Below are 23,694 nucleotides of genomic sequence, written 5' to 3' on the forward strand. Positions count from 1 at the left end.
AGACTCTGTCTCAAAAAACAGAAAGGAAAAGAAAGAAAAACTGATATGGGGATACAAAAGTGGGGAGAATGTGAGGAGGGATAATGTTGAAAATTTACCTATCAGATAAAATGTTCACTATTTGGGTATTGGGTACATTGGAAGCTCAATCCTCCCCAGTATGCAATATACCCATGTAACAAACAAGCATATGTAGCTCCTGAATCTAAAATAAAATAAGAAAAATCTGTAGGAACTAACATGAAAAGATACTCAAGCTATATTGTTGAGTTGAAAACTAAGTTGCAAAGCAATATATGATGCGATTCCACTCTATAAGTGACAAAGTATATTTATGTGTTTTTGTTATGTAATATGCACACACAGACACATATAGAGATAATTCTAGATGGATATACAAACTATTAACAATTGTTATTCTTGGAAAGTAGCAGGCATGAGAGATGAGAGACTAGAAACTCACTGTATACTTTATATGTATGTAGTTATATACTGTTCAATTTCAATTTTTATAATAAAGATTTATTTCCTGACACTTTAAAATAACTTTTTAAATTTTAAAATAAAAGCAATGTAAAAATAAAAGTAAAAGATTGGTAGAATAGAAATGTCAAATATTTAAAAGATTTAAAAGCATATCTAATATTCTATTACATGAATATTAGTCTATTACATGAATAAAAGTCTGAAATTTTTGCAGCAAATAACAAAGGGCCTTATATTCTCAATAGGTAAACAGTCTGTTGTAGTTCGTGGGTTAAAAATACAGCAAGAATCTAGCAGGTATACAAAAATAATTTGTATCATTGCAAAACAGTATTAAAAATGATGACAATAATCTTGCTAAAAATCGAAGACCCATAAATTCCAGTAAACATAAGTGCTCCCCTCCCAATCAAATTAGCAAGATCTTGTTATCTATCACTTGCAATGTAAAACAACTACTTGGCCAGGTGTGGTGGCTCACGCCTGTAATCCCAGCACTTTGGGAGGCCGAGGCGGGTGGATCACGAGGTCAGGAGATCGAGACCATCCTGATCAACATGGTGAAACCCCGTCTTTACTAAAACTACAAAAATCAGCTGGGTGGGGTGTGGTGGTGCATGCCTGCAATCCCAGCTACTTGGGAGGCTGAGGCAGGAGAATCGCTTGAACCCGGGAGGTGGAGATTGCAGTGAGCCAAGATCGCGCCACTGTACTCCAGCCTGGTGACAAAGTGAGATTCTGCCTTAAAAAAGAAACAAACCAACAACAACAACAACAACAACAAAAAGAAAGAAAGAAAAAGAAAAAAGAACTACTCAGCTCTGGGACAGTGAGGTCAAATGGGATAGGTTGGCACAATCATTTGCAACAAATGTTACACATTATATGTTTTGATTTAAAAATGTTCATATCCTTTGATGTAGTAGTTAAGCTTATAGGAATCTGCTGAAAGGAAATAGTTCAAAACGCGGCAAAAATGCTAATGAAATGTTTAGAAACAATTCAAGTGCGCCCTCTATTGGGAAATAATCTAGAACTAAAATCTGACATCTAGTGTTCACTGCAATAACTGCATAGTATTAAATGAATGTCTCGTAGTCCTATCATAAGCGATGTCTTGTAACAAACAGTGTTTAAAACCTAAAGCATATTTTGCCTTGGAAACACATACATTTGTTGGTGGAAGGGAAAACTGCACATAAATTAGTAAGAGGAAAATTCAGACATTAGCTATGCGTTTTGTAATTTTTTAAGTCACTAGAGCAAGATTAAGAAATGAACAAGTTGTCTCAAGGAAAAAATTTCCTCAAGTGGTGAACAAAATTGGGACAGTCCTGGGAACACATATGATACTAGAACTGCTGAGGTGGGAGGGGGTAAGGAAAAAAGGAGACACTAGGAATGACTATCTTCCTTCTTTTATTCCATCCTTCAGGGCCAAGATCAGAAAAAGCAAAGTGTTATTAACGATTAGGTTTTATTGTTGAAGCTTAGATTGAGAACCCTGGGCTATGAGAAGCTTAGGAAATGTTAACTAGCCACACTGATGTAGCGGACAAAATCTTTATTTTATGTTTCTACTATCTTCATTTTCCCCACCGAAATAAATAATTTTAATCCAACCATTTCAGGCAAGAAGGAAGAAATAATATTTGTACTCCATGTTTTGTTACTCCATCTGCTACCTTTTACTTTCATTGTCATTTTTCCTTGCCCCTAGTATTTATTGAGGTTAGAAAAATGGATACAAAATTTGAGGTGTATCAAAGACAGCTTAAGGAAATTTAATATATATTTATCTCGTGTTCTTTCTGAAAATTCAAATCACTGAACAAAACTTAGTGACTAAAAAAATGCAAAATTGACAGAATCAAATCTTGTATTATTAAATGAGTTTCTATTTTAGAGGCTGTATAAATGTTCCCCACAATTGCACTTCCCTCTCTTGCTCCCAAAGTTTGAGCAGGTTGAATTCTCAGTTATTCCCCTCTATGTCTCTTCAGTGAATCTTAGGCAGACTGAATACTCATTCTTGCTAAAATATTCAGATGCTTACAAAACCTAGTCAAGATTTATCCCAAACAGAGAAACACACGTCTCAGGAAGCTGAGCATGTTGCCTGTACTGACTCCCTTTATCATTATATCTAGCCATGGCCACACCATAAAATACGTGCCACCACTTACCAACTTTTCCTTTAATAAAACTCATTAAACTGCCTTCAAAACTATTTACCTACATACTTGCTCCCCCTTTACCTTCACAGTTGAATTTCAAATGGATTACACATGTTTTCTGTAATTGTTTTTGCATTTAGTGTTATTATGTACATCTTTTCTGTATCACCAAACCTAGTTTTCTAGTATTCCATAAAATTTCATTGAATGCTTGTACTATATTTAACCAGTGAATTACTTAAAATATTTAGGTTTTTTCACCTTTACACACAATGCTGTAATAAACATCCTTTTATACAAATCTTTGCAAACTTTTATATTATACCAATATGACACATTTTAAAAAGTGGAATTTTTATGTAATGGAAATATGCATTTTTTCCCCCAGATTTCAGGCCTGTGTTCTATTAATGAATATTCCTTATTGCAGTATAACATGCATACAGAAAAGTAGATATATCATAATTGTATAGCTTGATAATCATATGCTCTAGGCCCTGACTCACAGGGGGCGAGGAGCAGATGGTTAGTCATGCAGATTTGCGTATGGAAAGACTGAGCCCAGCAGGGAAGGGCCTGGCTAAATCAGGGCTGGAGGGAACATACTTGTGTTACCAAGTGGAACACAGCTGTGTAATAAAGTGTTACAAAGTGAACACACCTTTGTAACCCACCCAAGTCAAGAATCAGAATATTACTGGAAATCCAGAAGCCATTTAATGTCCAATTTTACTTAGTATCCTTCTGAAGGGTAATTACTTCCTGACTTCTACAGATATAGATTCATTTTGCCTGGTTTTAAACTTTATAGAAACAGGATTATGCAATATGCAGTTTCTGGCTTCTTTTTGGTACATATGTTTAAAATATTTGAGAGTGAAATATGGAATGAAGATGTTTCATCCCTAATGTATTCTTGACCTCTCAGCATAATTTGACACCATTGACCATCCCTCCATTTTAAAATTTTTCTTCTTTCTCTTCCATGACAGTCATCTCCCGGCTTTCCTCCTACCTTCTGGCTGCTCCTTCTCCTATTCCAGAGCCTTTCTTTTCCCTTGCCTTAAATAGTTGATGCATTTAAGATTCAGTCCTAGATAACCTTAGCTAAATTCATGGCTTCTGTTATCATCTATATACTTCTAAATCAATACATCTATACCAAATAACTTCTCTGAGATTTAGACTCAACTATCCAACTTGATCATATCACTTGCATGTTTCAAAATTCAACATCCCAAAACGGAACAATTTTCCCTGCTACAAATTGCTCCAGATCTGGGATTGTTCCAGGGTTTCTGATCTCAGTGAAAACTACCACCAGCTGTGGCTTTCACAACGTAGAAGCCCAGTAGTCATCCTTGACATTTCTCTCTCAGCATACCCTACAGCCACTAAATTATTAAGTTCTGACAACTCTTCCTTCTAAATAGTTTAAGTAACTGTTCACTTCTCACCATTATCATTGCTAGCATTCAGATCCAAGCTACCACCACCTTTTGCTTAGACTATAGCCTCCCAACTAATTTCCAAACAGATTAATGCGCTACTTAAGGCTTTTTATTGGTTTTTATATTACATTGAAGAATTTCCTTAAATCAACAAATAAAACCTATGTAAATCGAGCTCCTTCATACTTCTTTTTGTTGAGACACAGTCTGGCTCTGTTACCCAGGCTGGAGTGCAGTGGTGCTATCTTGGCTCACTGCAACCTATGCTTCCTGGATTCAAGTGATTCTCATGCCTCAGTCACCCAAGCAGCTGGGCTTACAGGCATGTGCCACCATGCCCAGCTAATTTTTGTATTTTTAATAGAGATGGGTTTTTGCCATGTTGGCCAGGATGTTCTCTAACTCCTGGCCTCAAGTGATCCATCTGCCTTGGCCTTCCAAAGTGCTGGAATTATAGGTGCGAGCCCCCACGCCTGGCCACGTTTCTACTTCTTGAGTTTTTCTCTTCACCTTATCCTCCCCTTACTCCAGACATTTCTCTGCACATGCCTTAAAAGGGTCAGAAACAGTCTTAGAAGTTGAGCAATTATATCCAACATGGTTAGCTGCAAGACGAAAGTAAGAAAATAGTATAAGAGCAATTTGGTAGGAAAAAAAATATTTCAAATATGGGGTCTGTTTTGGAGGTGGAGGTGAAGGTAGAAAATTCAGAATGTAACGAGATAAGGGAATAATTATTTACAAAGTGTTCCAAGCTGCTTAAGAGGCCAATTAGCATAATGACTAGTAGTATAGGCGTTGCAATCCAACAAACCCATGTTCTGATCATGATTTGGCCACTTAGAGCCTGCATGACTTTGGTGACTCGTAACACCTCTAAGCAGGATTTCCCACAATAAAGCAATACTTTATCCCTCACCAGGATTAAGTTATATGCATCTCATATTTGGTACAATTATTAGCACATAGTTAAATGTTAAATGTTAGGCAAATTATCATTAGGAATAAAATAAGGCTATAATAATATTTCCACATATCAAGCAGGAGTAACTCATGCTTAATCGATGCTAAAGATAATTAGCATCCTTAGGGCATATTCTCCTAAGAGGTTTATGGACTCTGGTTACTTGGTGCTTTCCTCTCTGGATCCAAGGATAGATAAGTTTCCAGGTAACCGTGGGCTCAGGATGAACTAAGCATATATTTACTCTTACTGAGTCCTATTTTTTTAATTAAAATGTGCTTTACTTCAGCCAATTTGTTTCCTTTTCTCAGAATAAAAGCCTAAAAGTTGGATTTTCCCCTATCTTTGTAGTCAGGATTTTGTGACCTCCTTGGGGATAAGAAACCAATATTTTCTATATAGCTAAGTCAACGTTATCAAGACAAGGCAAATCCAACTATTGTGTTAGTGCCTGCTTTTATTGTAAATGGAGAACACAGCTGGTGATGCTTATCTCTTTCTTTACTGCCCTTGAAAGGTATACATACACAAGCAATTGGAACCCAAATTAAGAAATAATGACAAGAATAAAAGAAAAATAAAATTAATATTTTAATTATTTAAGCATTTTAATTTTCATTATAAAAAGGATACATGATTTAGTGAAAATAATAGACTGGAATTAAAATGGCAGCATTCTGGCTTTGCCTCCAGTACTAATTATAAAGAATATAATCTTGACAAAGTCATTTCTTTTCTCTGGTCCTCAAATTTTTCATATGTAATCAGAGGGTTAAAGTTTATTATCTTATCAAAATTCTATGAGTATATACCTATACGTATAGAAGAAATGAATAGAATGTATATATATGTGTATGCATATATGTTATATATTCATTTGCATACCCCCAAACACCCCTATATATGAATCTTAGCTTTATATGGGAAAGTAGACTATAAATAAGGGGGCTGAAATAGATTATAGGTAAAGTCTAATCCTATGATGACAGCATTTGTTTATAGCATCAAAATGCCCATATTGTCATTCATCCAAGGCCAATAAGCAGTGGGAAGCTGTTAGAAATGCAAATTTTTGGGCCCTACCTCGTAGAAGGAGAGGCCTAGTGATGTGTGTTGCAACCTGCCCTCCGGGTGATTCTGATAAACACTAAAGTGTAAGAACCACTACATTTGAACATTCCCAGGGCAGTGAACTATAGGCTAGAGTCCTAGGCAGAAGTAAAGAGCAAGTAATTAAAGGGGAAAAAGGAGGTTACTCTACAGAGAACTTGGTGGCAGAGGTGTTAGGAACAGAGGTTGATGAGACATAGCAGTGGGGACACGGGAATATGATGGCAGTAGGGAAGCGGTGTGGCTTTAAGAATATAGAGCAGAGGTCCAAGCAGCAATCAAAAAGCAGTAGCCACATGGTCCTGTGTTAAATCATTTGTTCTCATGCAGTAATTTCTCCTAGTACACTAAAACTGCTGGCTTTAGAACCTATTCTCCTACAGTGGATCCTAAAGGAGGACAATCGTCCTCAGTCTTCAGCCACAGCTACTCTTCATCCCCACAGCTACTCTTCATCCCCACAGCTATTTACTGGAGAAACCTGAGATACGAAAAATTAAGCCTTCTCAAGTGGATCCTGTATGTATTCTCCAGACCCCTTCCAACAACCCAAGAGTCTCCTGATTCCCATTTTAACTCTCCCCTTGTTGGCAGCCAAGAGTGTGTGTATGCTCAGGGAAAGTAAGAAAACCACTGCAGTTTTTCACTGGGCTAGAGATGAGGCAGGCCAGAGAAAGTCGCAGGGGTGAGAATAAGCCTGTGGAAGCGACAAGGCAAGAACTCAGCATGGAGACTCTTCAGGAGGCTTATAGATGCCTTGTTGTCATCCAGGACGTTCCCCTGAGAGGCGAATCCCCGGCTTTGCAACTTCCTGGCCAGCGTGAGGGCCACCAGCCGGCTGTAACCTTTCCTGCGATGTTCTGGCAGGGTGTAGCCATGGCACATGGTGGCAAACTGGTCTGTGATGGACCAGGAGACCGGGTTTCCCTTCTCATCCCGGACACACACACTAGGGAAGCAGGCAATGAGGTTGGCGATGTACCGGAGACATTGTTCATTGCCACCCCGCGACCAAGTCCGGTTGAGTAGATCCGCATCGGCAACACTCAGGTAGGTTAGTCGTGGGGAAGGCCCGTTGCTAGACCAGAATGACACAAGAACAAACAGGACCTCAGACTCATACGGTTATACATAACTACACTTTTTTTTTTCGAGACAGAGTCTTGCTCTGTCGCCCAGGCTGGAGTGCAGTGGCGTGATCTCGGCTCACTGCAACCTCTGCCTCCCGGGTTCAAGCAATTCTCCTGCCTCAGCCTCCCAAGTAGCTGGGATTACAGGTACCCCATCCCAGCTAATTTTTGTATTTTTAGTAGAGACGGGATTTCACAATGTTGGCCAGGCTGTTCTCGAACTCCTGACCTCGTGATTCACCCCTCTCGGCCTCCCAAAGAGCTGAGGTTATAGGCGTGAGTCACCGTGCCCGACCTATAACTACTCGTTTCATATTGGTTCAAACTGAGAAACCACCCCTGAGAGGGCACCTAAGATTTTCAGTGAGTTAGAATCCACCATTCCCGATTTACAAGCACCTTTCCGGGTTTCATTTCTGAGAAGACAAAACACTTATTACACCAAATTTAAGTTGTTGCTTCTAATTTTGTGTTCACTTGCTTTTGCTTTCAGCACAGGTTAAGGAACGTGTTTCTGTTGTTAAATGAATTAAGTTTGGCCTGCAGCTCCCTCCATACCTTGAGTCCCCATGTGTTGAACTGCAACCTAACTTGACACAAAACCAACCTTAGGAGTATAACGAACAGCTGAGTTTGTTATACAAGCCAATCACAGGCAGGTAAGTGAGCAGACCATGCCCAAATACACAGATACCTAACTGTTGCCAATCAGAGGATTTACCTACTTTGCTTCTGTGTGTGGCCTATAAAATCTCCCACTGGTGGGTGTAACTCTGAACTTCTCATTCTGAGTGCTGCCAGATTCATGAACTGTTCTTTGCTCAAATAAGCGTTGCTAATTTTTTTTTTCTTTTGAGAGCTTTGCTCTGTCTCTCAGGTTGGAGTGCAGTGGTGCAATCTCAGCTCACTGCAACCTCCACCTCCCCGGTTCAAGCGATTCTCGTATCTCAGCCTCCCGTGTATGTGGGATTACAGGTGTGCCACCACGCCTGGCTAATTTTTTTTTATTTTTAGTAGAGACAAGGTTTCACCATGTTGGCCAGGCTGGTCTCCAACTCCTGCACTCCAGTGATCCACCATCCTAGACCTCCCAAAGGGTTGGGATTATTACAGGTGTGAGCCACTGCACCCAGACCAACGTTGCTAAATTTAATCTGTCTAAAGTTTTTCTTTTAACACTTTCTGTAAACAACAACAACAACAAATACCCTCGGAAGTGCTTTTATTTAGTCCTGACTCTGCTGAAATCCTCTCTGAGGCCTTGGTAAGTCCAGATTCTTGAAGCCCTAATCTTTTGCTCAATAAAAAAAAAATGTTTTAGAATAGAACTTCTGTGGTTATGCATCCATGGCCAAAAAAGAAATAAAATCTCTTAATATGCCAAGCATATGTGCATGCTTTAGAAATGTTTTTTTTTTTTTTTTTTTTTGAGAGGGAGTCTCGCATTGTTGACCAGGCTGGAGTGCAGTGGCTCACTGCAACCTCTGCCCCGTGAGTTCAAGCGATTCTCCTGCCTCAGCCTCCCAAGTAGCTGGGATGACAGGCACGTGCCAACATGCCCAGCTAATTTTTATGTTTTCAGTAGAGATGGGGTTTTGCCATGTTGGCCAGGCTGGTCTCGAACTCCTGACCTCAAGGTGATCCACCCACCTCGGCAAGTGCTGGGATTTCAGGTGTGAGCCACTGCGCCTGGCCATATTTGTTCTTTAAAACTGTCTCCTAGACCTGCTGTTTTCTAGGTTAAATAGTCCCAACCTTCAACTTTTCCATTGGCAGTATTTGTATAGGCCACTAGCTTTCACTGTATTTATTCTAATGTTATGAAAGTTTTTATTAATTTACTATATAAAGCCCCTGATATTAAGATAAAGAAACATAATTGCTGCAATTTCTAAAAACTGAAATGGATTACTTAGTTGAAAGCCTATGAGGCTGACAGTGCCTCAGAATTTGCTCTCAGTCTTAAAGCTATTAATATCACAAGACTATCCCCAGTGACTGGTAAGAGACTGATAATGTTCTTGTCATCATCTTTATAAAGTAAAAATTTGTGTTTTCTTTTAATTAGAGGTGTGTAGTGTTATTGCACATTTCAGGCATATTATCAGCTATGGAACTGGGCCAGTCATCTATCCACTAAGCAGGAAGAATAAAATAGCTGGCTTAATGGAATTTTCAATTGAATTTTTGAAAATGAACTTTAAAGCAAGGGCAAAGAAGCTTCAGGCAGAAATATCACTGCAAAAAAAAAACATTGCTAAGGCAAGTGTTTCAGGAGTAGTTTTGTTAGAGACTGACCTTGTTTCCAAAGGGCCAGGTGTTCGAAATAGAGTTCACATAGTTGGGTAATGTCTTAGGTGTTAAAGGCAAATTGTTTGCATCAGTGTTGTGTGGGAAGTTAAGGAAAAAAAAAAGACAAAATGTCTAACTGTATGCAAAAGAGATCAATTCAAGTTAAAACCCCATTTCAAAAGGCTTGACTGGACAGAGGAAAATTTTAAATAATACCTCAGGCACACAATAGTAAACAGATTATGGGATACTTCAAAGAACAAATAACCTGGTTTCTTCAACAGAAAAGTAATGCAAAAAATAAAGATGAAGGGGAACTTATAAGTCAAAGGAAACTTTAGATGTATTAAAGAGTTCTGTGTATGAACCTTGTTTAGATGTTGATTCAAAACAAACTTAAAAATATTATGACAATATCAGAAATATGAATACTGTTATTTTACTTTAAGGAAATATGTTAACAATATTTTAAGGGAATGTGCAGAAAAGACTAACATAGAAGGCTTGAGGCCATCGCCCTTAAAAAGGCCCAGTTGCAAGGCTGACCCTTGGTTGGTGTCTGGGAATGTGGATCTGGAGGGGGGCTACCATTTCCAGGACTCACATAAATGGCTCACTGTGATTAAATTGTGCAAACAGTGTAGGTTTTGCTGAACACTGGCTTTCTTCTGCAAGTCTAGGAAATCGATCTGTGCTTGGCAGAGGATGCTGCCAATAAAAATCCTGGGCACTGAGTGTCTAATAATAAGTTTCCCTGGTAGACAACTTTTAGCAGAGCACAGTGGCTCATGCCTGTAATCCTATCACTTGGGGAGGCCCTGACAGAAGGATTGCTTGAGACCAGGAGTTTGAAACATTTTACACATATCATTATAGGTCATTGCTTAGGGACTGAGCACATTCTGTGTGACTCCACTGAGAGAGAACTCTTGGAAGCTTGTGCCTGGTTTCCTCTGGACTTTACCCAATGCTCTCTTTCCCTTTGTTGATTTTGCATTTTATCTTTTCATTGTAATCAGTCATAGCCATGAGTATATTTGCTGAGTCCTGTGTGTCAACATAGTGAACCATAGAACCTGTGGGTATTCTTGGGGACCTCGGACACAAGAGTAATATCAGTATAGTGGGTGTTTTTTTAAGACTCATTTTTTAGAGTTACATATTAAAATATTTAAGGATAATGTCTGGGATATTTTCTTCAAAATAATCCAGGAAGTGGAAAGAATATATAGTTGTATGAATTAAATAAGGTCAGCTACGTATTGGTGGGAGGTTTTTTATACTGTCCTTTTAACTTTTATGTGTGTTTGAAATTTTCATAATTAAAAATACAATAAAAGAAAATCCAGTTGCTTTCCTATGACTTAAAATGTACATTCTTCTTAAGGTTTAGTGCTGTTTTGCTCAACTATTTCTTCAACATTCACTGTAGGAGTAAAGAAAATTAACATTCATTGAGGTGGGTGATTTTTAATTATCTTGCTTCAGTCTCTTGCAAAACAACATGTCAGGAAAATATTATAACAATTTTTTAAATATTAACTGGCTTAGTTTAATCATGCTACATTATATACATTTATCAAGACATCACATTGTACCCCATGAATGTGTACAGTTATTGTTTGTTGACTTAAAATGATATTAATTTAAACAACACTGAAAGGAATGAATTCAAGAGAAATTGAGACTCAGAAAGGTAATTAGTAAATGACAGAGCAGGGACTCCAAAAGAAGAATAAATGCAGATACAAACTAATCAATGTTTTGAAAGATTGTGTCTGGAGTTGGACTTGGGATTCTTTCTTGGCTTTATAATTTACCCTTGTGTGTTACTTCATCTCTGTTTAAAAAGGTGTGTAGGGGCGGGAGAGGCAATAATAATAGTCCTACTTTACAGGGTTGTGGAAAGAACCAATGGGATAATATATTTAAGACATGTAGTCCCTGGCAAATAAGAGCTCAACATAAGTCAGCTATATACCCCCATCCCTGAAACAGCAAAAACAATAATAACCTTGGGCTCAGACAGTATAAAGTATTTAGAATTATTTGAGGGATGAGGACACCAAGGAATACTTTTTCCATGGATACTATGAAAACACAGGAATTCTGAGTTCATTTATAACTATGGACAAAGATACTGATTTGATTTTCAATGAAATTATAAGCAGTCAAGCACAGGAGAGAGGAGAAGAGTAAGCACACACAAACACACACACACACACACACACCCATTTATGCTCAATGGTTGAAATCCAAAGTGCCTAGATATTCCATGGTGGTGATACTAAGTACTCCAGTTACTGCTACCTGTACTTCTTTTTTTTTTTTTTTGAGACGGAGTCTTGCTCTTTCAGCCAGGCTGGAGTGCAGTGGCGCGATCTCGGCTCACTGCAAGCTCCGCCTCCCGGGTTCGCGCCATTCTCCTGCCTCAGCCTCTCCCAGAAGCTGGGACTACAGGCGCCCGCCACCACGCCCGGCTAATTTTTTGCATTTTTGGTAGAGACGGGGTTTCACCGTGGTCTCGATCTCCTGACCCGTTATCCGCCCGCCTCGGCCTCCCAAAATGCGGGATTACAAGCGTGAGCCACCGTGCCCGGCTACCTGTACTTCTATAGCAGTAAGTCCTGCCGCAAATGCAAAAACTTGGTTTACATACAGGAAACTGGTATCTGGCAGAGTTGAAACAGGAGAAAAATGAACAGCCTTGAAGGAAGTTAGCTTTACATTCAACTGCTTTGAGTTGGCAACCACTTTGGAAACATCATATAACTCACTCTGCAGCCCTGTGTATAGAAAGACATAATTTAATATGTGGGCATTTTAGTTGAAAAAGCAAAAAGTAAATTTGTTGCAGTAATTTTATACTGAGAATCATCAATACTAGCAGTTTGCCACCTTGTATTATCCTAACCACTATATATTTACATCTAAATTATTACAGCTATTGTCTAAGTTTCAAATTTTTGTAGGAGTTTCACATTCCCATGATGTTGCCCATTGGGACCACTCATCACGATGTTCATAGAAACTTATGATGGGAATATCTCATGGGACTTTAGAATTTCTTGGGAGAATATTAATACTTTGGACTCTCACACTAACCTTAAGCTCTATGAAATAAAGGATGACATTTTAGAGCTCTAAAAGTCTGTGAAGTATACAAGAGCTTAGATTTGTTTGGCGTGGCAAACCAACTTCAAAGACTCTCTTTCAGTCCATTACAGCTCGCCATTACAGAACGCAAGGTGTAAACTCAGTGTTGGTGAGATTTACCCTGAACTTACCTTACCTATTGCACTTGTCATAGTTATTTGATAAATCTTGATTCAGTAAGTGTTGTATATATATAAAGTGCTGTGCTAGACAATGTTCATAGTGGTACACAAAAATGGTATGGTTCCTATTCTTTATTTTATTTAGAAACAGGGTCTTGCTCTCTTGCCCAGGTTAGAGTGCAGTGGAATGATCATAGCTTCCTATAACCATGAACTCCTGGACTCAAATGATCCCCCTCTTTCAGCCTCCTGAGTGCGTGCCACCACTTGGCTGACTTATTTTTTAAGTTTTTGTTTTGTTTTGTTTTGTTTTTGTAGAGATGGGGTCTCCCTGTAAGTCCAGGCTGGTCTCAAACTCCTGGCCTCAAGTGATCCTCCTGCCTTGGTCTCCCAAAGCGCTTGGATTATAGGCATAATCCACCATGCCTGGCCCTTCCTGGTCTTTGTTCTTAGAGAGCTTATAGTATGATTCCTTTCTCCACCTTTCCAAATCCCCATCTACTCCGTCCTTTGCAGTCTGTGTCCTGATGGATTGAATTCTCTGCAAACTGACTTTTCCTCTTCCCATGACTAATGACTTGTTTCCTCCCCTCTGGTAAGGCTCTTCAGTGTGGGCCCGGGACTTCTTGAAGAATGCATGAGTGGGAAGGTGTATTGAACACAATGTGCTATCTGAGCCTTGGCTTCTCCCTCAGGGAGTTAAGCCTCAGAAAAGATAAGTAGGCTTTTGAGTTAATGTTATTAAAATTGTAGATGCTGTGGCTAGTGTCTCATATTATAACACAGAATTCCATCTAAGTAATTCAAAAGACTATGAGAAAAAAGGAGGCAGTGCCTACTTTTCAAGTGTGTGTTCCTAAACACACTATAGTTTAATTTTGGTCTCAAATTTTTTAATCTACATGTTTTCCTTCAATCCCTATCCCCACTCTTTGATTCTCTCAGTTCATTTGTTTAAAAAACCCAGGTGTTTGCTGTGCAGTTTTCACAATCTTGGATTTTGTTGATTGCCTCTTCATGGTGTTCTTGATCATGTCCTTTTGTCGTCTTTACAAGTTACAACTTTTAACAAATGATTTTCTCCTTTCCCACAAGTGAAAGGAACCTCCACATCTTGCTCTGCCTCTTTCTACCTACCTTCTCATGAGAAGAGTGGCTAACTGGATAAGCCAGGATTCAGGACATTTATTAGACTAGTTACCAATAAGCAGGCTTCTGAAACTCTTAGGTTAATACACATGTAGATAATCTTTTTCACATCAGTGCAACCAGTAATGAGCAGAAGAGCCTGGCCCGTGTGGGTAGCTGTATACTTTTTCACTTCCTGCTTTCATATGGCAAACTAAAGGGGTTTAGCTACTGTGGGTAGCTTGTTGGGTTAAACATGATTTAATTTTGTTCATTAATGGCTGTCAGATTAACAATGGCAAAGGCATTCCTATGCAGGATGTGTCATTCCTCTGGACATCAAGTCCTGAAGCAGCTCCATCACCTAATGCTTGATCTACCCAGGAGCCAAACTAGTATCTGTGACTGGAGTCTGCACTGTGGCAGATGTTGATCATGTTGTGCCTGGTTTCCTCTGGACTTTACCCAATGCTCTCTTTCCCTTTGTTGATTTTGCATTTTATCTTTTCATTGTAATCAATCATAGCCAGGAGTATATTTGCTGAGTCCTGTGTGTCAACATAGTGAACCATAGAACTTGTGGGTATTCTTGGGGATCTTGGACACAAGAGTAATATCAGTATAGTGGGTGTTTTTTTAAGACTCATTTTTTAGAGTTTTTGGCCTTATGGCCAGTAGGTAGGCTTTTGGAATTGTGTTATGGAAACGGAGAGGATTTATGACCTTTGTGGGTACTCCAATTAAGAATAGTAAACATACCAGTGACTTCTTAGAAGGTATTCAGTATTCCAAGAACATTACAGCTGTTACCACAGAAGTCTGTAGTCAAAAGGCCACAGGAGAAGCCAAAGGTAATGTCCAGGCTGACTTATGTGCTAAATGAGGGACCTTTACTACTCCAGCTATATTAGGTGATACTAATTCACATTTGTCCTCACCAAACCTTCAGAAAGAATGATTGGGTCAATTTAGATGACTATAACTTACTCACAACTATCAGCTCAGCCTTCTGAAAAGGATATTGGAAATTATATAACTTTTTTCTATGTAATGATGGATTGAGGTGATTTAGTGATAATAGGCCTGTAGCACAAAGATCCATCCAATTACTACCATGATTTTTCACACCAATGAGGAAATTTATTCATTTCCATGTTAAAGTAATACTAGTCAGAACATTTTTTTCTAAATTGGCTGTGGAAGTGATAGAATCATGTCTCATTTCTAACCAGTGTGACTGGGGCAAATCTGTAAAGGTGAGAGATAGTTTAGAGCTTCCTGCCTAAGGTCTTTTTGCGCATTTACGAATAATTTTTTTTTTTTTTTTTGAGATGGAGTCTCGCTCTGTCGCCCAGGCTGGGGTGCAGTGGTGTGATCTCGGCTCACTGCAAGCTCCACCTCCTGGGTTCATGCCATTCTCCTGCCTCAGCCTCCAAAGTAGCTGGGACTACAGGTGCCCGCCACCACGCCCGGCTAATTTTTTTTATTTTTAGTAGAGACAGGGTTTCACCGTGTTAGCCAGGATGATCTCAATCTCCTGACCTCATGATCTACCCACCTCAGACTCCCGAAGTGCTGGGATTACAGGTGTGAGTCACCGCACCTGACTATGAATAAATTTTATACATCTGAAGTCTTTGGGTTATGACCATGTGTTAATCATTATTTGTAAATTCTCCAGGTGGATAGAAGCTTTTCCTTATTGGAGGGCCTTAGCTTTCTGTAGTTGAAAAAAAATACTAGACTTTATATTTCCAATATGAGGTTCCCTACTTTCGTGTTAAATGATCAAGGAACTCATTTCACTGGAACAATCATAAACAACAACTTTATTGCCTGTGCCAACACCTAATCATTATGAAAAATTGGAAGAGTAAGTGTACACTGAAGCTGAAACTATTCATCTAAACTGTCAGAAACCCTTAATCTTCTTCTCTTCTGGCATAAAGTTCTGCCCCAAGCCCTGATGGCCATGCCGTTATCTCCTCACAGCTCATATAAACTCTTTCTGTATAAAATCACTATAGCAGCTTAATCAATAGGGTGAGACCCTGTCTCAACAACAACAACAACAACAACAAAAAGGGGCCTGTGTGGTGCCACCTGTAGTCCTAGCTACTCAGGAAGCTGAGGAGAGAGGATCCTTAAGCCCAGGAGTTCATGGCTGCAGTGAGCTATGATCACATCACTGCATCCAGCCTAGGTTGCAGAGCAAGACCTTGACTCAGAAAAAAAAAAACAGTCATTTGAGGACATTTTATGCAGATCAATCGATTATTTCTTTCCAGAATCAACTGCTTCAGAAAAAATAGTGGCTAAGACCTAAATTATAGTTATTTTAAAAGTGTGATAGAAAAGGATTAAAACCAATAAGGAAAAATATTCTCTGATTCTCACTGATATCCATCCATATTACAGTAATAGTAGAAAAAATATGTCACGTAAGAACAGCTCCATTTAAATGGTCTCTTTTTATCCTGAAGGCCATGCATGCCTCATTAGAAGTGACAAATAAGTGTTCTTACAACACTAGAATATAGAAATGGTAAATGCATAAAATGTATGTGTATGTATTTATACATATATGTGTATATACTTTAATCTATATATTTTCATATATATGAAATATCTATATCTATCTGGATATATGCTAAGGAGGAAAAAAAAACGGCATAATATAAGTCTTGCACTTGACCTCACCTTGTATTTGAAAAACTTGGTCCCAGTTAAAAACATCACATTCTTCCAATAGCTGTCGATAAGCCCTGACATCCTTGTAGAACACAGCATAGGCATTAGTATAATGATCAAGGTTATCTGTCTCAGCCTAGGACAGAAGACATAATCACATAAACATATTATCTGGATAATCCAAATCTTAGGTAGATTAGATACCATTAGCTGGACATGTCTAGCTAATTTTTATAGAGGGCTAACAAAATTAGCCCCCTATAAAACAATGGCTAAACGGGAATGGGGCTAATATGCTGTAGTGAGGGGAAAATGAAATTTTGTAGCTTTTGCTTGATTCTTCTGGGATTAGGAAAGAGTTTTTCTTTCTTTCTTTTTTTTTTTTTGAGACGGAATCTCGGTCTGTTGCAAGGCTGGAGTGCAATGGCATGATCTCAGCTCACTGCAATCTCCGCCCCCCCAGTTCAAGCGATTCTCCTGCCTCAGCCTCCTGAGTAGCTGGGATTACAGGCGCACGCCACCACACCCAGCTATTTTTTGTATTTTTAGTAGAGATGGGGTTTCACCGTGTTGGCCAGGATGGTCTTGATCTCCTGACGTCATGATCCGCTCGCCTTGGACTCCCAAAGTGTTGGGATTACAGGCATGAGCCACTGCGCCCGGCTGATTTTTTCTTGATTCTTTCTCCTGGGATTAGGAAAGGTTTTGTTTTGTTTAAGCATTTTAAAAATTATTTTTTATTTTTTAGCAACAGGGTCTTGCTTTGTTGCCCAGGCTGGAGTGCAGTGGTGAAATCATAGCTGACTGTAGCCTCGGACTCCTGGGCTCAAGCAAACCCCCTGCCTCAGCCTCTCAAGTAGGTGGGACTACAGGCATGAGCCACCACATCTGGCTAGGAACGTTTTAAGACATCTATTTCACATTTTTCTAGGATTTTGTTTATTTGTAAAAATAAAGAGGGTATATAACTCAGTGGATTCACCTCCAAGATCCTTTACAACTCTCAGAATCTTCCTAATGTGGTCAGGATGGTACCTCTTTGGCCACATGAGCTTCTCCTTGGTCTCAGGGGCAGAATGGGGCAGATGTTGTCTTCACTCTTCTTCCAAATACCCACATGACCAAAGTCATCAGTCATAAGGAATCATTCACCCAGGGAAAAAGCTAGTATCTATAAGTCAGCCATTTGTGCTTCATCCTTCTAGAAATCATGAAACACTAAGCAACCACTTTATTGAACATGTTTGGACTAGAGGTTTTTCAAGTTCCTGACACTCTGAAGCCAGTCAAATTAGAAACTAATGCTGAGGCTGGGCATACTGGTTCATGCCTGTAATCCCAGCACTTCGGGAGCCCGAGGCAGACGGATCACCTGAAGTCAGGAGTTCGAGATCAGCCTGGCCAACATGGTGAAATCCTATCTCTACTAAAGTGTCTACTAAAAATACAAATATTAGCCAGGCACGGTGGTGGGTGCCTATAATCCCAACTACTCAGGAGGCAGAGGCAGGAGAATCGGTTGAACCTGGGAAGTGGAGATTACAATGAGCTGAGATCATGCCACTGCACTACAGTCTGGGTGACAGAATGAGAGAAAGAGAGGGAGAGAGGGAGGGGAGGGAGGGAGGGAAAGAAGGAAGGGAAAGAAAGAAAGAAAAGAAATGAATGGTGAAACAGATAGTGTTGTAAGCTAATGTAAATGGCTACTATGGTTATAAAATACCATTACCTGTTTTTTCTTTCCAATTCTTATTATTTTTTAATTTTTTACCTTTCAAAACCATACCTCTCTTTGTCGTCGGGTGATAACAGCTTTGAAATCTGGCCATGAATCCAACACCACTTCCTTTTGAAAGGGGTTCCCACGATTTATGTTCATCACCGCTCCGTAAACCTGAGTCAGATAACCCGGAGAGACAAGCCAATCATACTATTAGCTGTTTCCGTCACATATTATCTTCTTTACCTCTTGTTCTACTGTGTAATCATGTCCATGAGAGGGGAAATTATAAATATATATATACATACATTCAGACACATAATAGACACACATATTAATTTTTCTACTGTTATTTTGTCAGTGCACATGAAAACTGGTAAAAAGTCTATGAAATCCTATAAAAACTCTTTCCAAACCTAGTTTTTTGTAGGATAGCTGTGAGAGATACCAAATTCATAGGCTTACTAGGTGGGTACTTGGCACATAGGTCAGCAGTAAATACTTGCTGAATGAATCAGGATAACATATGCACTTAGGGTTCATGCATATTTAAAAATTTCCGCAAATAATTTTGATGCTCAGCTGCTTTTCAAGCCCAGTATACCACTTGAAAATCACCTGTGAAATGCAACTACTTCTTCAACCCTAAATTACAATTAGACATCATAAGAGGGTGACACCAACTCAAATTAAAACAAACAAACAAACAAACAAAAACTGCACTTTAGATTTGATGGAGCAAGGCTCTATAAGCATTCCCTGAGGGCTATAACGATGTCTCATTCATTATTATGTCCATGGAGCCTGACATAGATGATTGAATGCTTGGTGACTCAACCAAACTGGAATAATATTAGAATTCTTTCTATGGCCTTTCACATTTTTTCTTTTCTTTCTTTAAAGTTTGCCGTTCTTTTATTATTGCTATTATTTTGCGACAGTGTCTCACTCTGTCATCCAGGCTGGAGTGTTGTGGGGCAATCACAGATCATTGCAGCCTTGAACTCCTCAGTCTCGCTTTGTCATCCAGGCTGGAGTGCAGTGGCGCGATCTCTGCTCACTGCAACCTCCACCTCCTGGGTTCAAACGATTCTCCCACCCCAGCCTCCTGAGTAGCTGGGACTAAGGCAAGCACCACCACAGCTGGATAATTAAAAAAAATTTTTTTGTAGAGATGGGGTCTCATTATGTTTCCCAGGCTGGTCTCGAACTCCTGGGTTCAAGTGATCCTCCCACCTTGGCCTCCCAAAGTATTGAAATTACAGGCATGAGCCACCATATGCAGCCATATATTTTTCTCTACTAAGAAGGATGACTGTCCTACAAAATAGCTTTCATATGTCACATGTATGCTTGTAGAGGTTGGACAAAGTTGGTGGTAACAAGGACTGCTGAACTATAGGAATCCTTTTTACCACCATTCATGTTCATCAACAGTGAAATGAATAAATACATTGTGGCACATTGGTACTATAGATTACAAAGCAGCAATCAAATTAGTTTCACAAACATGATGTTGAGCAAAAGAAGTTAGATACGAAAAAGATACTTACTGTGTGATCCAATTTATGTTACATTCAAAACAGGCAAAACTAAATTATGGCTTTGGAAGTCAGGATAGTGGTCACTTTTAGGGAACAGGAAGAGGTAGTGGTTGGAAAGGGGCATTGCGGGTGGGAAGGAGTGATGTCAAAAGTAATTTTCTTTCTCTGTAGTAGTGGATGTTATGTAGGCATTTGCTTTATGAAAATTCATTGAGCTGCATAATTAAATTGTGTGCACTTTGTAGCTAGCATGTGTTAGATTTCAATGGACTTTGTTTTGCTTTGTTTTGTTTATAAGGACATTGGAACCTACATTTACTTCCCTTATCACTTTCTTGTTTAATTAAAAAACAACTTTTTTAAAGAAATGGGACCTTGCTGGCCTTGAACTCCTGGGCTCAAATGAACCTACTGCCTCTGCTTTCCGAGTAGCTGGGACTACAAGCTTGCTACCGCGCCTGACTTTATCACTATTGTAATGTAAATCACTCATTTTCTTCAATGCCTAGAATTGTACAACTTTCTTCTATATTACCCAATCTGGACCTCATTCACATATCCTCCGAGAAGGAGTCTTTCCAAATTGGGTTCGGCTTATATTATTGTGTAACATGGGTCACCCTTAGTGAAAATTCAAGATCTAAAGTAACCTGGAAGGGTCATGTTTGTTCTGTTAATCATTAAATTATGTGGCTGCTCATCTTGCATATACAGAGTAATGTTTATTAATATAGTTTCACATGAGGAAACTATACATTCTTACTCAAGAATGTAACCTAAATATGATTGGAATGCTTAGCATGTTAAAAGGCAAAGACCCTTTCAATATTCAGATTCAGAAAGAAAAAAAATAACTTGTTTGTATAGGATTTGGAACCAAGTGAAATATTTGACACTGGTTAAATACAAACTCTTCCAATAGCTATTTATTCAAAGGGTGAATGTTGAGTTGAGGGGGTGTGGCTAGAAGGATGTCAATGTGCTGGGGGAATGAGATGAGAGCTTATGAAGGAACTTTGGAAGGATATTTAATCACTTAAACACTAAGCTGAGGTTACAAAATCCATAGCCAAAAACTCCAAAAAATGGAGGAAGTGTAAATAAACAAAACTGTATTTTCTTTAATATTTTAATTCTCTAACATCTTTTATTATCCTGTAAAGGTAACTGAAATTTTTTTCATTATCTCTGGCAAAATAATTATTTGGACATATTATTAAAGCAAAGTAGCCTACCATTTCATTCTATTAATTCACTTCAGTGTCAGCATTGATCTTGGGGAAATTTGGGTCGGATTGTCAATTTGGTACCTTTTATTTTTTAGCCAAATGATTCCAAATTATTATTCACATTTTCGTTACCACATACAGTTTAAGCATGATCAATAAGGCAAGATGGCCAGATTTAATTCACCCAGTATAGTGCATTAGAGGACTCCTTCTAGATCACTTTTGTTCAAATTTTAATGTACATAAGGATTAAATAGGGTCTTTGGTAACAATGCAAGTCTCTGTCTTCACAAATTCTTATTTGTTATGTCTCTCATGGGTGATTTGCATGCCACTCGCATTTGAAAACCAGGCATAGGGCAGTCTCCTTGCCCAAAAAATTCAGCTCTTAAAGGCAATTTCACTGCATTTATAACAAGATCTAAACCTCAGTTCTATTATTTTAACTAGATTATGTTCTTAACTGCAGTGCCACCTAGTCCATACCCTTCTGCTATTTAAAATACTTTAGAACTCAAATTTATTTAGAAATAATCTAGAAATTACCTAAATTTCTTTAGGAGTCATCCAGGTGACTATGAAAAGTGTAGTTTCCAGGGGGTGAGAGGAAAGGGGAGGGAGAGCATTAGGACAAATACCTAATGCATGTAGGGCTTAAAACCTAGATGATGGGTTGATAGGTGCAGCAAACCACCATGGCAGATGTGTACTTCTGTAACAAATCTGCACATTCAGCACATGCATCCCAGAACTTAAAGTTTAAAAAAAAAAAAAGAAAGGAAAAAAAGAAAAGTATAATTCCCTGGGCCTTATCCACAGTCTATTCAATCTGTCTCTAGCAGGAGGGAGCTGGGAAGCTGTATGTTTAACAAGTGCTCCTAGAGAGTCTTCTTTTCAGAAAAAAAGGAAAATAGCCACAAGTTTGACATTATTTTACAGATTAACACAATAAAGAAATAAAATAAAATTATTAATTTTATGGTACCTTGAGTGATTCAGGAAAGCAACTCTTCAACATTTTCTCCAGTATCAGTAATTTGGTAGAACAGTTTAGCACCAACATCTTTTCCAGAGCTCTTGCAACTCCACACCTAATTAGAAACTTGAAGGTAGGCATTTAATTTTTGCCTGTTAATATTTGGATCTATTTAGGAGTATTCTTGTAATTCTATTTTCATTGGGTATAATTCTGACTGCCATTGCTCCCTCTGAAGAGGGAAAAAGGAAGATGGGGAGGCACTGGGATGGGTAAACCAGAGAATACATGGGAAATGTTAATGACCTAATCCCGAACAGATGTGAGTATCTATCCTTGGTTAAGTCTATTATATACATTGATTGTACTCTAAACTCTGTCTTCAGAGCATGTATAACAGTTGTAATTTTGTATTTATTTGTGTTTTATTTGATCTAAATCCATCCTGAGTAACCTATAAGCTGTATGAAGGTAGGACCAATGCCTTCTTTGTGCTCCACTGTATCCACAGCACCTGTGGCACACAGTAGGGACATTCCAAATAGTTGACGAATGGAAAATATGAAGCTCAGGGTAAGAACCTCGAGTTAGTTGGAAAACATCTTTTTCACAATGTGGGGCAAAGACTAGAGAAAGACTTGAGTGGGTCGGGTCGTTATGAGGAACAACTGGAGAGAAATACCTAGATTGAAGATGAAGAATCAGAAGTAGTCAAAGGCTGAGACTCATTTTAGCCTGATAAAATTAAAGAAAAAAGAAGGGCCTAAATATAATGTATGCAAAGTCATCTGTTCTCATGCAATTAGATTTTTTATTAGATTTGGGGGCTTCACCTCCCCTGCTTTGTTACTTATCAAAAAAGTAGTGACAACCCTCCCCTAGTATATCATAGATTTAACTCCTTTTTTCCTTTTAAGTGGAAAGGGGCAGGGGTTGCCCCTCCAAAGCCAAGGCTTGTTGTTCCCCACTTAGGACCTGAACATTCAGAATTATGGAGATTAACCATAGCTATGACTGGTATGAGAGTTTGGGCTGGAGGAAGTGTTATAAGTAAATCCACCTTGTCACCTTGAAAACTAAGACAACAGATTGATTTACACTACTATTTCCACACAGCCAAAAATATCATTATAGCAATCGTCAAAAGGTCAATTCAAAGATGGGACAGTAAAGATGATGAGGACTTATACCCCCCCAATTGCTAATGTCCCCCCACCACCTCTCACACAACCCATTCCCCCCACCCCACATTCACAAAAAGAGTACCATCCCAAAATATATATACTATTTATATGGAGTCCAACAAAACTATACCACTTAAAAGTTGTGTTAAACCACCATATATGTTATTAGTAGGAAAGATGCATATTAGTTCAGAAGCCAACGTAATTACATGTGTTAGTTATTACTTGTATACTTGCACTGACTCATCCTTTAATCAATACCATAGTATTTTAATAGTCAGAGCCAGAGAAGGTATTTGGCTTCCCGTAGCCTTGCATAGGCCTTGGGAATCTT

At 38.8% G+C, this 23,694-nt stretch overlaps 1 protein-coding gene across 1 annotated transcript; it reads right to left on the bottom strand.

Moving 5' to 3' along the window:
* Window positions 1–5,676: 5,676 nt before the first annotated feature.
* GLYATL3 (glycine-N-acyltransferase like 3) lies at window positions 5,677–22,263 on the bottom strand. The gene is made up of 5 exons (XM_030803067.1): window positions 22,186–22,263; window positions 18,494–18,601; window positions 16,717–16,843; window positions 12,270–12,396; window positions 5,677–7,266 (listed from the first exon to the last, which is right to left on the bottom strand). Exons 1-5 carry the CDS (start codon window positions 22,261–22,263, stop codon window positions 6,840–6,842), a joined length of 867 nt encoding a protein of 288 aa, XP_030658927.1. The 3' UTR covers window positions 5,677–6,839.
* Window positions 22,264–23,694: the final 1,431 nt, after the last annotated feature.

Source organism: Nomascus leucogenys, chromosome 22a (genome assembly GCF_006542625.1).
Source record: "Nomascus leucogenys isolate Asia chromosome 22a, Asia_NLE_v1, whole genome shotgun sequence".
NCBI lineage: Eukaryota > Metazoa > Chordata > Mammalia > Primates > Hylobatidae > Nomascus > Nomascus leucogenys.

Bases quoted from the DNA above. Each gene is read 5' to 3' on its own strand.
- GLYATL3 (XM_030803067.1), bottom strand. From the start codon at position 22,263: ATGTTGGTGCTAAACTGTTCTACCAAATTACTGATACTGGAGAAAATG. The intron at 18,602-22,185 runs GTACCATAAAAT...TATCTGACTCAG, and splicing joins GCTTTCCTGAATCACTCAAG to GTTTACGGAGCGGTGATGAA. The intron at 7,267-12,269 runs GTATGTAAACCA...ATTCTGGTCTAG, and splicing joins CTGCCAGATACCAGTTTCCT to CAACGGGCCTTCCCCACGAC.